This window comes from Saccopteryx bilineata, chromosome 11 (assembly GCF_036850765.1).
Source record: "Saccopteryx bilineata isolate mSacBil1 chromosome 11, mSacBil1_pri_phased_curated, whole genome shotgun sequence".
Taxonomy (NCBI): domain Eukaryota; kingdom Metazoa; phylum Chordata; class Mammalia; order Chiroptera; family Emballonuridae; genus Saccopteryx; species Saccopteryx bilineata.
The window spans coordinates 76,304,681-76,321,898 of record NC_089500.1 but is presented as its reverse complement, the minus strand read 5'-3'; the positions used below and the strand labels follow the sequence as shown (position 1 = coordinate 76,321,898).

At 49.1% G+C, this 17,218-nt stretch overlaps 1 protein-coding gene across 4 annotated transcripts in view; it reads left to right on the top strand.

Annotated features, from left to right (window-relative positions):
* The window catches only part of CDC14A (cell division cycle 14A), a 129,475-nt gene that overhangs the window by 33,341 nt on the left and 78,916 nt on the right, over nucleotides 1–17,218 (top strand). For 2 of the 4 annotated variants that reach the window (XM_066246745.1, XM_066246748.1), the window contains 2 exons: nucleotides 170–214; nucleotides 7,416–7,508. In XM_066246745.1, coding sequence (XP_066102842.1) covers nucleotides 170–214; nucleotides 7,416–7,508 — 138 coding nt within the window. The remainder of the gene's footprint in view (nucleotides 1–169; nucleotides 215–7,415; nucleotides 7,509–17,218) is intronic. The other 2 variants (XM_066246747.1, XM_066246746.1) reach the window with 1 other exon arrangement.

Genomic DNA, 17,218 nt, shown 5'->3' with positions numbered 1-17,218 from the left:
TGACTTCGATGTTCATCCGATGTTGCCATTTCCTAGATGAGACACACTGTGTCGGAAACGAAATGGGCCCCCCCAGAGACACGTCGTTTCCTTTTCAACGACTCCGTCCCTCCCTGTTTCGTTTTAGCTCTGGATGAAACCATGAACCGTGTTTTTGTTTTGTGTACAGCCGCGGAACACTTTCAAGAATATCCCTTTCCTGGGGAAGCTGGAGGTAAAACCACGCGGCGGTCCCGGCGGCACCCGGGAAGACCTGTTGGCTTGGTCGCTTTTTGCAGCGAGCTGACCATGATTGCTATGGAGACGCTGAGTGCTGCGGCCATTGCTGGGCTGCCCTCCTCAACTGTCAGAGAATGATGCGCGGGGTGCCAGGGTCCCGGGGCTGTGATCCCCTTAATCGGACCCCCCTGTCCCTGGCGGAGCTTTCTGGTGTCGGGAAGTGCACGGGCTGTGTGCTGTGTTAAAGAGCCCATGACCCAGGCTGTGCTCATGGCCTCCCTGGTGCAAGGCTGCTGACTCACCAGGGTTGGATGAGACACAGTGTTCTCACCAAGGACGTGAAGGCAGGACCTGTCAGCACGGTACTCCGCCTTCCTGGAGGGCTGCTTAAGAACCTGCTTCTTTAAACCGGCATTAACTCTTTCGTTGTTGTTTTTGTTTTCTCCTGGCCTTGAACTTCATTGCCTCACCTTTTGGTTTTGAATGGTTCAGCAGTCTGTGGCCTCCTGACTGACCTAAGCATGGTTTGTGCATGTCGCCACCGTCCAAGGACGGGCTGGGCCCTGTGTGATTGATTGGGGGGCATGTCGTCATTTCCTCCCTCCCTCCCTCCCAACCCTCCCGAGTTCCCATGGCCTGTTTTCCACAAGGAGCGGTCCCACCAGGATACCCCCTGTCATGTCACTTTCCTTTCCGTGACAGAACAGGTCTGTCTAGGGGGCCGCTACCGCGGTCTTCATTGAGATTGGCCTGTCATAAGCAGCCGCTGTACTTTGGTTTACAAGGACCGTTAAACATTTACGGGCTAGATGACACACCTGTCGTGATTTACAGGAGGGTTGCTAAGACGTTGACTCGCACACAGGTAGGCAATCCAGGTCTGGACATGACGTTTCTATAGGTTTGATTATGTTCATTGATAGCTGTTCAGTCCCAAGCCCTGCTTTTTTTTTTTTTTAATCTACTATTTCCCCCCCCCCCACCACCACCTCGTTTAAAAACGATTGTACCTGTGATGGGGACCGTCCATCGGGCCTCCCTGTGCTGCGAATGCATCCCGAGGCGACTGTTTCTCTTCCGTTGGTAATGAGCCGCGGCCAGCATTTCCCCCCTGTTGAGTATCAAATATTTATTAGACTGTGAGCGCTTCGAGGCTGGAGGCGGGGCCCCCGCTCCCCTTGTCCCCGCATCTCAGTCTCCCGCTTCCCACAGGGCTGCTGCCCGGCTCCTGCCCGTAGAACCAACAGAACTTCCTCCCGCCGCGGTATCCGCGCACCCAGATGTGGCAAACTGGTTGCCTGAGGCTGCAATCAGTCCACAGACCCGGGTTTATTTGGGGAGGGAGGGCACACGAATGCTGTGAGCTCATGGTCCATATCGGCCATGTATTTAAATTCCCATGAAAGTCCGGGTCTGTGGCTGCTGATAACGGACTGCCCTGCCCGGTTCTGAGGCCGGATTCCTGCACCGGCGCCGGATTCCTGCACCAGCCCGCAGGTCAGGTCGGAGCTCGGTCCGCTGTGGGCGGGGCACGCTGGTCTGCCTTGCCGCAGGCTGACCGCTTCGGGCTCTGGGCCCCTGAGAGCCTCTGGATTTGGAACTTGCAGAATAATGTGAATCCAGGCAGCTTAGTGGCTGAGTCATTGAAGGGACTTACTTGTTCCTAGGGCATTCTCCTTGCAAGCATTTACAACATGTAATAGTTTCCTGAGGGAACTGGAGGGGAACGTGTTGTTTTATAACATGCTTTTAAAAGACAAGCGGTAGGCTTCGGGGCTCCTCCGAGAATTTAAATGGCTTTTGAAGCTACTTGACCAGAGGGACAGAATCCAAAAGGAACATTTCTAGGGGTGAGTCTAGTCACATTTTCATGGCCTCGACTCCAACATTTAGCAATATTTAAAATGTGTATTTTTAATTTATTGATTCTATAAAGAAAGAGGGAGAGAGAGAGAAAGAGAGAGAAACATTGATTTTGTTCCACGTAGTTATGCACTCATTGGTTCTCGTATGTGCCCTGACTGGGGATTGAACCTGCAACCTTGGTGTGTTGGGAGGATGCTCTAACCAAGCAATCTATGTGGCCAGGACAAATTTAGCAATATTGTAGTGTAGTAGATTTCAGTGCGTGGTCGCTGGACCAGCAGCTTGGTATTACTGAGGAGCTTGTCAAATGAGGTGTTAATTCTTGGGCCCTGCTCCACTGAGTCAGAAACTCCAGGGGGTGGGGCCCAGCAATCAGTATTTAATAAGCCCCCCGAGGTGACTCTGAACCAGTCTGTTAAGAGGGTGAACTATATAATACAATAACATAGTAGTGAAACATAATTTAGATTGATATTTGGTTTATTTTTTATTTCTGAAAAGTTTCAGTGATATTGGCCAGTGTAACCTGAGGATTATGGGAATGTGGGATGGTAAAGCTACCGTAGTTACAGCCTTGTGACTGAGACTTACACGATCATCCGGCTCAGTGACAGAGCTCTGGACTTCTCCCGTCCACCACACTTCCCGAGAGCTCTGCCCTGTGCTGTGCCGTAGGAGACACTGGCCCCTGTGGTCAGCCGGGCCGTCTCTGGCTTCAGGCTTGTGTTCTCTTGGTAAAAAACGGACAAAGCATGCCCCTTGTGCTGCAGCCTTGCTCGGCCTCTGGTTTGTGAGTCACCCTGTGTCTGGCCAAATGGGACACCTGTGGCCCTGTTGCTACAGCTTTGGGGAATGACGACGGGAGCAAGTGACCGAGAAGATTAGCTGTGGCTGTTGCTGTTATCACTGCTGTGGGGTGGCTGGCTGTGTTGTCACAGGAAGGGTCGGAAGGCGGTAGACTCCGGTATCAGATAGAAATCTAAAATACAGTCTGGATAGTGGCTGCGGGTTGTCATTTGCCACGAGTCACGTGCTCCTTCGCGGCAGAGCAGGCACAAGAGTCCAGAGGTCCCAGTCTTCCTTCTGTTCCATCCTGGCCTTTGTGGTTGTCTCACCAGTTTCTCAGTCAACTTGGCTGTTGTACACAGTGTTTTTTGTAACCTCTGAGCTTCTCACGTAGAGCAAAAGCTTCCTCCAATAGAGCAGATGGGCTCCCCGACAGCCATCTGGTGTGAGCTTGCAAGCCGCCTCCTTGAAGGCTCAGTCAGCACACGGGGCCACAGGGGACACAGGTCCGACGAGGGAAGAGGCCACTGACCAGTGTGGAGGCATGATGTTCTCTGGGAGTAGGGCAGAGTCTGAGAAAATGCCTGCTGGACTCATTCGTGACCTAGAGGGCCACTGTCTGCCCGCAGTGCCGTTCTTCGCCTGCAAGGTCAAGTTCTTCCGCAAAAGAACTCGAAGGATGAGACAGATGTCCTTCTGCACGTACTTCGGTCATCAGTGGGCAGTGTTGTTTCTTCAAGGGTGCTTTGATAAGAACGGTAGTGTTTACTTTTATTTATTTATTTTTTTAAGAGAGAGACGTGTTTAATAATTGAAACGAGAAAAGAGTAACGAGTTTGTTTACCTTGACCCAGTCATATAAAGCATCAGCTGTAAAACTGGCCAAGTTGTCTTGTTGTGCCTGAAGTGCTTGTTCTGGTACCAGAATAGGTCTTCTGCTGAACAGAGCTGCTGGGGTAAGACTGGGCAGGGTGACCCGTGAGGGGGCGGCCTGGCTGCGGCAAGGAGGGAGGCGAGGGCAGTACATGAGGCTCCCCCCCCCCCCCCCCCCCCCCCCCCCCGTCTCATCCACCGTGAGTTAGTTTTCGTTCCCCGAGTAGAAACTGAACTCCGTGGTCTGACCTAGCAGCTACTGCCCAAGCTTCCCTGAGCAGGTCGTGTCCTGGTGGTGCTTCTGAGATTTAACTGAAAAAAAAACACTTGCATTCCAAAGTCATCTAAGCAAGGTCAATGATAGGAGTTTTAAAACTATTCTTAACAATCAGATAGGAAACTCATTTTTTTTAAGGCTTAGTCTTTTTTTTTTAATTATTTTTATTTTATTCATTTTTAGAGAGGAGAGAGAGAGACAGAGAGGAGAGAGAGACAGAGAGAGAGAGAGAAGGGGGGAGGAGCTGGAAGCATCAACTCCCATATGTGCCTTGACCAGGCAAGCCCATGGTTTCGAACCGGCGACCTCAGTATTTCCAGGTCGACACTTTATCCACTGTACCACCACAGGTCAGGCGGAAACTCATTTTTTAGAGAAAAAAAATCTGCCTGACCGGTGGTGGTGCAGTGGATAGAGCGTAGACCTGGAATACTGAGGTCCCAGGTTTGAAACCCTGAGGTCGCCGGCTTGAGCAAGGGCTTGCTAGCTTGAGTGTGGGGTCACCGGCTTGAGCGTGAGATCATTACTATGACCCCAGGTCGCTGGCTTGAGGCCAAAGGTCGCTGGCTTGAAGCCCAAGGTCACTGACTTGAACCCAAAGGTTGCTGGCTTGAGCAAGGAGTTACCGGCTTGGCTGGAGTCATGACCCCTCTCCCCCCAGTCAAGGCATGCATGAGACGCAACCAATGAACAACTAAAGTGCCGCAACTGTGAGTTGATGCTTTTCATCTCTCTCTTTTTCAGTCTTCCTGTCTCTCTCTCTCAAAAAAAAAAAAGTCAGTTATTTTCACGTCAGCATGGTGACTAGAGTTAACAGTACGGTATTGTATATTTGAAAGTTGCTAAGACAGTAAGTCTGAAAAGTTCTCATCACAAGAAAAAAGTTTTGTAAATACATGTGGAGATGGCTGTTAAAAAAAATATCACTTGTGTTTCCATCATGGAGGTAGCTTCCAATAGGAGATGTTTTCAAGTAGTTATAAAATACCCAGAAAAAATTTGTGAAGGATTCTTTTTTAATCTCATGTAATTTCCAAAAGCTTCCAAAATTTAAAAAATCCTTCTAAAGTTCTCACAATTTTAATCTGTGGTCCATTTACTTTAACAAACTTTATAGCTCTACAGTGAAAAGGAGTTTTTTTTTCAGAATTCTGCCCTCCGGTATCATGGGCTCCATCCGAGAAGGTCTCTGCATTCCAGATACTTTAGAATAAGAGAAAGATGAAAAACACACCACTGGACAAAGTTCAAAACCAAAAGAAAGCCACGGATGAAGGCAGAGCCGCCGTGCGGGTCTGTGCCTTTTGGCGAGCGGCTCTGTAAAATGAACCTCATAGCACGTTACTGAGTGACAGCAGCAGTTTCCAATGAAGCCTGAATTCTTGGTGCAAGGGGAGTGTCCAAACGGAGAATCCAGACTTCAGGGTAGATTGTCAAGGTTTGCTTCCCTACAGCTGTTTCTGGGGAACGAGGATGTGTCAGGAGTGGGTGTCTGGGAGCCAGACGTGCAGAGCTGAGCCCTCGTGTTCAGTCTGCTTGCTGGGTGTGAGGAAGGCAGGCTTCAGGCATCGGGAGTCGGAGCCCATAGGAGATGTCCTAGCTGTCAATCAAACATAACACTGATGGTGAGCGGTCGGTGGCAAAAGACACACGAACAAATAATACAATAATAATAAAAGGAGACTCCCAGCAGACAGTATTTCAGATTCCGAAAGCAAAGAGACACGCGTCAGCGGCGTCAACAGCGGCCTTGAAGTCTCTAGGGAACTTCAGCGTATGATTAACTGGACCGAACTCCACAGCGTGAAATGCACTTGGGAAATTTTTATTTCGCAGGGGGATGTTAGTAAGCCTGTCTGGAAATAAGGCCTGTGGTAACGAGACCCGCTTGGAGGCAAACACTTCTGTCTCAGCGTGCAGTTGCAAAGAGCAACCCCGTTTTCTGAGCACGTGACTCCTGGAAAGAAAGGCGGGGCTTGGGGCGGTGCGCGTTTGCAGGCGTGTCCTGTGGGGGCGTGGGAGAGCCCGAGTGCTACAGAGCAGCCTCAGAGTTGCAAGAGTTTTCTTTCCCTGTGCAGGAAATGACAGGGAGAAGACAGGTAGCTAGCGGAGCCCTGTTCCCTTTCTGAAGGGGTCCCTCAAAGCAGACGGTCTGTGCATGTGGTCAGCGGGGAAGGGGGCACAGGCGCTCCCGCCATCGGTAGGAATTCACAGATAACCACGAAAGTGGACTTAGGAGTCTGTGCTGTGCAAACCCGTTTGTCAAAATCCTGTCACTGGGGACATGTGAGGAACGGAGAGGGTTTTCTTGAGTCGCCTCGGTGTTCTCGTTTTATGTTTGAGGTTGGATTAATAATTTGATTTCCGTGGCACAGACCTTTTTGTTTGTACCGTTCTCTTCCTGTTCAGCATGTACACACGTGCCGCGTTGCTTGCTTCGGCTTTCCTTGTGCGCTTGAGCATGGAGCTTGTTGCCTGGCCCACGGCAGGGGCTGGAGAACTGTTTGAATTCATAAACCTAATATAAGGGCACTCGTATCAAGATTTTTTTTTTGCTGATATATAACCCTTTTGATGGTTCATCTTTTTCCCATTAACCATTTATTTTCAGATAATCAAGGGGGGCTTTTTATAGGGCATGTTAGAAAGAAAATATTAGTGTGGTACTCCAGTTAATATAGGCATTTAGACATCCTAAAGAGGAAAACGGGCTGGTGGACACATACAGAAACACACTAAATAATGTGGAAAGCATAGACAAGCTTTTCTGGGTGTGTTGCTGGCGTGGCAGGCAGGAAATAAGAGAGGACTTTATGTGTAAGGTCAGGAGTAAATATGCTCAGAAAGATGCTGTTTAATAACTTAATTATGCCTAATGTAGCAGTCTTCTTTCTCAGAGAGAAACATATTGGTTAAAACATCAATTCTTAAGACTGGTAAACAGGGATTGAGCAAACAAATAGTCATAGACACAGACAGCAGTGGGGTGATCACCAGGCGAAAGAGGGTTGGGGGGGTAGAAGAGGATAAATGGGGGTGAAATGGTGATGGAAGAAGATTTGACTTTGGATGGTGCACACACAATACAATATACAGATGATGTATTATAGAACTGTACACTTGAAGCCTCTATAATTTTATTAACAGTGACACCCAATAAATTCAATACAAAAAAAAGAGTCAATTCTTATATCATGACTGAGGTGCAGAACACCCGAGCTGGTAACCCTGCACGCCCCCAGATACTTCTGTACAGATGCCACAGACAGCGCGGCTGTCCGCCGCGGTCAGCGGTGGGGACCGCTCACGGAGAGTTAAGGGAGGGTGTTTATCTCCCGCGTCCGTCAGCAGGGTCTCCACGGCCACGCTAACTCTCTCTCTTCTCTCTTTCTAGTCCTACAGTTTATCAAGAAAGAAAATAGTGCACTACACCTGTTTTGATCAACGGAAAAGAGCAAACGCAGCATTTTTGATAGGTGCTTATGCCGTAAGTACCTTTGGTTGTTGTGACTGTTGTCTGTGACGGAATGCCGACCTCGGCCCCGGAAAATCCGGGCCACTTTCCCAGGGGCCTTGGGAGGCCGGGACGATTCTTAACGGCTTGGGAACTGATCTGGGATGGAGAGTGTGGACCTCGTTCTGGATGGGCTGCTTGCCCTCAGGTCTTTCTGTAGCTAAGGATAGAATCTCGGGACCACAGCGTGTAGCTTGGATTCCATGGTTGGATAGGCGTTGTCATAAAAAGAATACCCAAAAGGATATTTCCAGGGGGAGAAATATAAATATATATATATATATATTAATATATATATATATATATATATATGAAGATTTAACAAGGCTGTTGAAATGTTCTTTTCTTGGGATAAAAGGAAACCCCTAGGCTGAGTGGGAAGGACAACGAGGATTATTTTCACCAAGCCATTTATATATCTATCAAAATGTTTGTCAGAGGCAAACCACATGGAAACCCTGCACACCTATTCCTGCTTCCCTAATAACTAGACAAGACTTCTCAAAGATAATTTTGACTAGAAATTCCGTTCTCGGCAAGCTTGGAAAGGCAGACGTGAGCTCCCCGAGAGCACACCGCCGAGCTTTGATGCGACTCTTTCTAGACCAGGGGTCCCCAAACTTTTTACACAGGGGGCCAGTTTACTGTCCCTCAGACCGTTGGGAGGGCTGGACTATAAAAAAAACTATGAACAAATCCCTATGCACACTGCGCATATCTTATTTTAAAGTAAAAAAACAAAACGGGAACAAATACAATATTTAAAATAAAGAACAAGTAAATTTAAATCAACAGACTGACCAGTGTTTCAATGGGAACTGTGCTCCTCTCACTGACCACCAATGAAAGAGGTGCCCCTTCCGGAAGTGTGGCGGGGGGTGGATAAATGGCCTCAGGGGCCGCATGCAGCCCGCGGGCTGTAGTTTGGGGACCCCTGTTCTAGACGGTTCTGTCTCTGCTGGGAGGGGCAGCCTCTCGCAGGCCAGGGGCCCTTGGGGCTCTAACAGGTCTTCAACCTCCAGTGGCTTTTTAGGGACGAGTGTGTTATCCAGTCAGGACTCTGCCGGGTTAAAGGCAGGGACAGAAGTGTCATTTGCTGTCCTCCTGGAGAGCGCCTCAGCTGCTCAGAAGCCTGAAAGCAGAGTGCTGAGAGGCCTGGCCGGAGGGACGCCCTGGCTGCGAGGTGTCACACTGCCATGTCAAGCCACAGCCATGGGGCTGGGGAGCCCAGCTGTGTTGTTGGAAAGGTGGTCAGCTGGTGCAGGTGTGGGCTGAGCAGAGTGACCAGCGGACAGCCCGACTGCAGCCCCCGACGCTCAGCTCTGCCCCCTGACGTGGCTGCCGCGGAGCCCCGGGGCCCTCGCTGCGGCACAGCTGTCCCTCACTCTCAGAACACAGCGTGGCTCTAGAGCACAGGGCGTCCTGACGACAAACCACTGAAACGCGTCCTAACTGAGGCCACCCCGGGAGGGCGGGGGAGCCGAGGTCTCTCCCCCCGGCTTCATTGGGTGTCCTTACCTGTGAAACGAGGGCGTTGGGAAGAATAACCTCCACGTTTCCTCCCAGTTCTGAGGAGTCTGGGATCACTGTAGTGTCAACCAGGTGATGGCTTTTATTTTAAGAGTGGACCCGACAAGCAGGAGGTTGCGGGGGGAGGGGGGGGAGTGGGAGTCCAGGGACATGGGGGCTGAGAGCTGCATCAAGCTGATGTCCTGTCTTTTCACTGCCCGTTGCTAATCACTGCGCATCTGACACTGACCGTTGGCGCTGTGTTCGAAATTTGGAGAGCCTGGACCAACCTCTGGGGTCAAGCCTCCTCAACAAGGGTGTCTCTCCTGTTGAGGGTGCTGTGACGCTGCGTGAACATGTCTTTTGTCATAGGGGTGGCATCAGGACAAGGTCATGTTTGGTTCTCCCCTCCCCTCTCCTCTCCTCTCCCCTCCCCTCCCCTCCATTCCCTCCCTTCCCCTCCCCTCCCCTCCCCTCCCCTCCCCTCCCCTCCCCTCCCCTCCCCTCCCCTCCCCTCCCCTCCCCTCCCCTCCCCTCCCCTCCCCTCCCCTCCCCCCTCCCCTCCCCTCCCCTCCCCCTCTATCCTCTTTCCTCTCTTTTCCTTTCACCTGTCTGTTTTTTTCTGTGTGTAGTGTCGTATCCCTCATTACTGCATGACACCCGTAGCCTCTGAGAAGCAGTTTAGTTGTAGTAGATGCATTGAGCTCAGGAAATGTCATTGCCCAGTCGATTTTCTATTCTAATTTTGGCAATGTGCCCCCAGAAAGCTTTTTCATGCAACAATTAATAAGCATGGAAAGCCTTGCAATCTTTCTCCTTACGGAGAAGTGTGCACCTTACTTCCTGTTGCATGTATGCATTTAATGGGTGAAACATCTTTTTGGAAAATGGTACGGTGTGTTACAGGGACGCCTCAGTAGTTTGATCTCATATATTAAAGGTTGCTGATTGGATCAGTCATTATTTCCTGGGACATCTTTCTTGGATACAAAGGACCTTCCCCTTTGGGGCAGCTACCTAGCCTCCAGCAGGTAAGCTAGGTGGGTGTGTTTCTTCAGAGAGACATCCTTAATAGTGGGGGTGTTCTTCTCTTTACAGATGTGGAATCAGCCCTCTAGCCAAGGGCATCGACTAAGGAGTATCTGATACTCAGACCTAAGACTTTTCCTCTGAACCTTAGTTTTTTTGTTTGTTTGTAAAATTGGGGTAACCCCAGGGTCTTCTGGTCTATACCTTATTATCAAGATCACCCTTCCAACTGCCTCCGCACTGTAGACAGCAGTATCGCCTTCATCGTGGCAAAATAGAACTTTTTACTCCCTTTCTCCACAAGCCTGTTACTCCCCCAGTCCTGGCCTTTTTAGTAAAGAAATGAACTCCCTCAGGGACTGGCTGCTTCAAAGGGTAATTGTCCTTGTCCGATTTCTCTTGTTTCCTCCACCCACGTTACAATCGCTCACTTGTAGGTGAGTTTGGGCAGCTCTCTCTCTAAGACACATGTGGGGTCGGAGGACGTCCACCCGGATGACACCACAGCTTGTCACATCGACTCCTCTTCATGTTCTTCCCTTTGATCCGGCTGCCGCCTGGTTGTCAGAATAATGCTTTAAAAAAATAGCCCTGGCCGGTTGGCTCAGTGGTAGAGCATCGGCCTGGCATGCAGGAGTCCCAGGTTTGATTCCCGGCCAGGGCACACAGGAGAAGCGCCCATCTGCTTCTCCACCCTTCCCCCTCTCCTTCCTCTCTGTCTCTCTCTTCCCCTCCTGCAGCCAAGGCTCCATGGGAGCAAAGTTGGCCCTGGGCACTGAGGACGGCTCCATGGCCTCCACCTGGGGCGCTAGAATGGCTCCTGTTGCAACGGAGCAACACCCCAGATGGGCAGAGCATTGCCCCCTGATGGGCATGCTGGGTGGATCCCAGTCGGGCGCATGCGGAGTCTGTCTCTCTGCCTCCCCGCTTCTCACTTCAGAAAAAAAAAAAAAAGAGCTAAATTTTGTTATTGCTTTCTTCCAAATCGGCCCAGTTTGGCCTTGGCATACAATTCAGCCTCCTTACCAACGCCGTGGGGAGCCTCCCTGATCCGGCCCGTCTCCCTCCATGAGCTCCGTGACAGGTGCCGCCGTCACACGGGCCAGCTCACCGCCGGGACCTCACGTGTGCCCCCAGCGGAAGGCCTCGACGTTTCGGCCGTCTCCCCCTGGCGTGTGCCCGCCTCCTTCTGACGCTCTCCCCTCAGAGAGACTCGCTCTGTGTTCCTCTTACTGTCCCGTCTCCAGCTCCCCGCTAGCCCTTTGCCAAATGTCTCCTTTTCTCCACTGCACCGTATTTGAAGAGACCTGATTTGGCTGTGAGTTTATTTGTTTATGATCTTTGTCCTGGACTAAGCAGGGTGGGGGCCTTGTCTCTCTCATTCATTGTCGTGTTTAGGAGGTGATAAAATATTTAACAAGGGGTCAGGCCCAGGCCTTCCCCGACTGGAAGCAGGCCGCAGTGGGGGGCTCCCTGCGGCGCTGCCATGGGGAAGTCCAGGGTATGGCGGTGTCCCCGGAAAGAGGTGAGGCGTGGCCAGTGTGGAGGGGGTGGTGGGATGCTTAGAACTGTGCCTGCCACATTGCAGGTGCTTCCTGCCTCTCTCCTGAAGGAACGAATAACGGAATGACAAAATGTGGAAGAAAGGAGGAAGGGAGCTTCAGAGGAACTCTGAGAACGTCGCACTGGAGTTGAAGTATCAAGTCTGGTTAACACTCGCCACCATACATAGTGACGGAATTAATTGTTTTCCTATGATGAGTCCTAACCATTCTGAAGTGTGCCGTTCAGTGGTGTTAGGTTCATTCCTGCCGTCGTGCAGCTAACTCTCAGGCCTTGCTTTTGAGTGTGGACGTCTTGGGGCCACATGCACCACCCACGTAGTCAGGTCTTTGCTTGCGGCTTCCCTGTTAGGTCACGAGCTTCAGTATGTCACAGAAGCCTTTGTTCCTATTGCCTTGTCTCTGCGTGGGGGAGAGCGTCTTTCTGTGATGTCTCAGAGCTGTCCTGAGTATCAAGAAGGAGATAAAATAGAGAACATCGTGCCCAGTAGGAAATCCACAAACCCTCCTCTGTGGGTGGGTGCCACAGCCAGGGCTGCCGGAGTGATTGTGACCGATCGTCGGGTATCACAGCGACACTGGGCAGTGATGGGCACCTTTCAGGGAAGTCCCAACTCATGAGCATCTCTGCATCCCTTGGCAGTGACGTTAGGCCCCTTGAGCTGGAGGGCTCAGAGTTTAAGACGAGACCAGCTTTGCAGGAGTGACAACACTTGGTGCAATTTGAGAGTCAGGATGCTTGGACCATCACAGCATCCCAAATGCTCGCCAAGCACTTTGAAGAAGACGGCTATGAAAAATGATATAGCCTAACTAGGTGGTGGCGCAGTGGATAGAGCATCGGACTGGGACGCAGAGGACCCAGGTTTGAGACCCTGAGGTCGCCCGCTTGAGCATGGCTCATCTGATTTGAACAAAGCTCAACAGCTTGGACCTGAGATCGCTGGCTTGAGCAAGGGGTTACTCGGTCTGCTGTAGCCCCACAGTCCAGGCACATGTGAGAAAGCAATCAGTGAACAACTAAGGTGTTGCAACGAAAAGCTGATGATTGATGCTTCTCATCTCTCTCCGTTCCTGTCTGTCTGTCCCTATCTATCCCTCTCTCTGTCTTGGTAAAAAGAAAAAAGAAAAGAAAAATGATACAAGCATGAATGAATGAAGCTCTTGCCACATGCTGGAAGACCAGACCCTCACCTGTTCCTGTATTGGTTTCAATTCACAAAACTGTGATAGAGAGGGTCAAGGAGAATTTGGAACAGGCCACAATGATGGAAGGCTGGAAAATCATGTTTGAGGAGCATTTACATTAAGTGGCAACGATTTGGCTTAAAAAAAAAAAATTAAGTCCGGAGTTCAAGAATTATGATTTTTTTTTTTTCAGATACGCGAAGGTCGCTTAAACAGAGGTGGTACCCATGTTGTGTTTTCCATAACCCACTTGTTGAGTCCACATGGCTCAGTCAGGGGTCTGATTACAGATTGACTGGCACTGGCCTGAACCAGATGTCACGCATGTCTGCATGAGGGGTGACAAGGTTAAGGTTTGTAGATGTTCTAACCATGTCTGCAGCCTGCTGTTTATTCTGTAGACTTCACTTGAGGCCTCTGTAGTGACAGGCCACCCCAAGTCTACTTACTACTGATCGCGAGGGGCCGTTCTCCGCCTGGTGTCGCGGTGATAGCACTGACTTGAGGTTGGCCTTGGACCCACTGTCTAGTTTTATGTGTAGAGCAAGTGGTTCAACTCAGCCTGATTTCTGTTTTGTTTTTTTTAATTATTATTATTATTATTATTATTATTTATCACCCTTAATACAGAGATAATTACAGCCGGCTAACACATTTGTGAGGAGGGAGGTCAGGGTATGAAGATGTCTGGTTGGTGACTCCAGGCGGGGAACTTGTGTGGCCTCTGGCCTCCCAAAAAACTTTTTCTCAGCGGTTCTCGTCCCCTTAGGATCTGAAGACCGCCCCCCCTTCCCTGTGTCTGCCTGTCCTCCCTCCTTTCTGTCCAGCTCTCCACTTCAAGCCTCCTTGGCTCAGTAGCACTCAGATGGGTGTCCATCGGGTGATGGTTTAGGGTAGTTCCCTGGAAGGTGTGAGTGTGAGTTGTGTTCCCCTTTCTCGGATGTTGTGTGCATTTTAAAGGAGGATAACTAGGCGAAATGAATTTCTCATTTCAGGGATGCGTATGCAGGCATTCATTAATCCAGCAAGTATTTATTTAGCTCAGATGAAGGCTACTCAGCACTGTGGACAGCTCTGAAAAAACAAACAAACAAACCAGAAGAGGAAAAAAAGAATACCGAGATTAAAATAGGGGACTGATGAGCAATAAATGGGGAAAGTGGGCAATAGATACAAATCAGGTAACTATTAATTCATTCAACCAAGTGTTTCTCCCGCCCTTACCGTCACGAGGCCTTGTGCTGGGCGTTGGGGACACGAAGGTAAATGAGTCTTTGCCTTCGGGAAGGGGTTTGTTGGGGACCAGGGTCATCAGACAGAGGGAAGAGAGATCGGAGCATGGTTGGGGGAGGGGAGCATGATTTGTTGGGGGGATGGGAGGGGTTGGGAAATGACTACATATATTTTAATCATCTAGTTTGAACAGGGGAATAGTTCAACGCATTTAATTAAAAATATAAAAAAAGAATTTTAAATGTTAAAAAGTGCATACCCACAGAACTAGCAGTAGGGATGCTCTCCTGCAGTTAGATCTTGCCAGCCTGGACTGTTTACGTAGGCATAATGCACCGTAGTTTCGTGAACCTGTTTTTCCTTGGCCTACGTGTGTTCTGCCTTTTTGCTGCCTAAATGGCCAAATACTATTCCATTTAGAGGGCACGCCATGGTTTGTTGAACATTTTAGATCTCTTTCAAAAATTTTTGTAAGGTGACAAGGATCTTTTTGCATTTTATATATATATATGTATAATGCATTTTATATATGTATTGTATATATATGCATACATACATATATGTGTGTGTGTGTATATATATATACACACATATACATATATACACAGATACGTTTTTTGTGGATTTTGCCTTTAGATCGTCAGAAGTGGGGCTCCTCTGTAAATTGCAACATCAGACTGCTTTACATTGCCCACAAAACCATAGATTTAAACAAGTGTTACTTAAAATTATAGGTAAAACTATCCTGAAAAATGTTGGTTCAAAATGATACAGGCGTTTGCCTTAAATATTTCTGAAGGCAGGAGCCACGCGGAGGGATGCCCTCCCCTGTGTTCTGTGCCCCTCCGCTGCGTTGGGTGGGTCTCAGGGACAGCGTTCGGCTGCTTGTGGGCGGGAGGAAGGGAGGGGAGACCCAGGGCCGGGCAGGGCCACTTCCGGTTTCCAGTTCCTTCCTTTTGCAGCTTGGTGGGCGAGAATGCTTTTGTGATAATTGCCCGCAAATGGGCCAGATGGGCTCCGAGCCTTGGCGGCTTGTCGTTTTGATGACTCTCAAGGTCAGGGTCCCTACATCATACAATACAGCATGTTTATTTCCAGCCTCTGTGAATTTGGAAATTCTGCTTGTCTTCTGCAGATGGGTGGAGCTACGATATTATCTTCTGTTCAGTTTCGCCGTGGGCTAGGAAAATCAGCTCTTTGCTTTTTTTAATTTGTGGAAGGGCTGGTTCTCATGTTGAATTGAATACAGCTTTTCAGGATTTTTTCTTTCTGTTTTCTACTTCTTTTGGCCTTCTGATAACAAGCTTCCTCAGGGCTGTAAATCAGCTCTCAGATTTACACACACACACACACACACACACACAGTCCTCAGGACTGTATACCTATATATTTAATTTCTGTGTATGCTTACAGTAGCTGACTCCTGCATTTTTTTTGAATCTTACTATTAGCCTAGGAAAGACATTTACTTTCTATAAGAAAATGTCCGTGCCCATTTGTTTTCCTGATAGACTGAGCTGAGGGCGTGAGGGTTTTTGTGTCTTCTGGAAGTCATGAGGTCCATATGCCCCCTGTGAGCCAGAGTGGGAGGGAAACCCCCAGGAGCCCCAGGGAAGGTGGGCGGACTTCCCGTCTGTTATATATATATATATGGTCTGTATCCAGTCCCTCTGGTGGTTGGGTGTAGATCACCCCTCCTTACGTGGAAGTGGCCCTCACTCCTTTTGTCTCTACTGCGTGGGACAGTAGTAAAGAGAAGTGTTTAGGGAGCACGCTGACGGCTTAAAGAGTGTATATAGACACTGCAGAGGGATTGATTCTGTTGTGTTCCCATGGACAGTTCTGTTGCAGATGTGAGCCGCCCGGGCCAGTGCAGGGCACAGAATCCTGTCGGCCAACACCTGGCCGGCCGATGCACACAGCTCCGTGGCGCCTGCTCTCTCTCAGCAACGGCTCTTTGTAAACACTCGGAGAGAACAGCCCGTTCTTTGTTGTGCGCTCAATTGTTGGTTTTCCATTCTCGAGTCGACTCAAAGAATGGTGGCCTACAAGTTACTATGAGCGTCTAGATCTGAGATCTAGTTCCCAGGCTCTGTGGCTTCTGTCTTAGAAGTTGGGATAACATCTCACCTACCAACGTCTTCAGTTTGAAAGAGAATAAGATGGCTTTTTTTTTTTTTCTTTTTTGGGTCCCTCAGGTACATGGTCTAGTTACTAAAATGAATACAATGGATTGTCTGGCCCACCGCCTTCCGCTCTCCTTGGAGAGGTCAGGCCGCTGTCAGTTGTCCTGGTCGGTTCGTGGGAAGCACCCCAGACTCGGGTCTCACTGGTCTCTGCCCTGCGTGGGCTCCATCCCCGGCAAGGTTGGGGGGGGGTCTTCCCCCTGTGTAACGCCAGGAAGTTTCCGACCTTTCTCCCTCCCGGTTCCTCCTGGTTACGTCCCTCTGGTTCCAGCAAGAAAACCTTTCTCCTCTCACATTTGTTCTGCCTCAGACGTAGAATCAGCCCTACTCAGTACACATCACGCCAGATACGGAGGAATGCAATGCGTTTTGCAGTGGATTGAAAGATAATAAGAAAGTTTCACTCCAAACATTTAAAGTCATTTAGGGTTTACTTAGGCCTTCTCAAATATGTTCATTGATATCTTTTTTTTTAAATTAAATTTACTGGAGTGACATGGGTTAATAAAATGATATAGGTTTCAAGCGTACGTTCTATGATACGTCATCTGTAAATTGCATCGTGTGTTCACCACCTAAGGACAAGTCCTCTTCCGTCTACCTCTTGTTTTTCTAATCTAGCCTTTCCTTGGGTATTAGCATTGAGAGGAGATAGTTTATTTTGGGAGGTGGGGGCTTGGTTCTATTTTCTTTTTTTAATTAATTGTGGAAACATTGGTTAGTAACATTCTATAAGTTTCAAGTGTAGAATTCTGTATTACGTCATTTGTAATATATAGATTATGTCATAATCTATATATTACATCATCTGTGCCCACCACCCACAGTCTGCACTCTTCCTCAATTGTCTGTTTGACTCCTTTTATCTTCTTTGTCCTCTCCCAACCCCCTTGAGGTAAGATAATTAAAAAAAAAACACACACGTTTACTTTATTTTAGTTTTTGAAATGTTTTCTACTACATTGTATATCACATA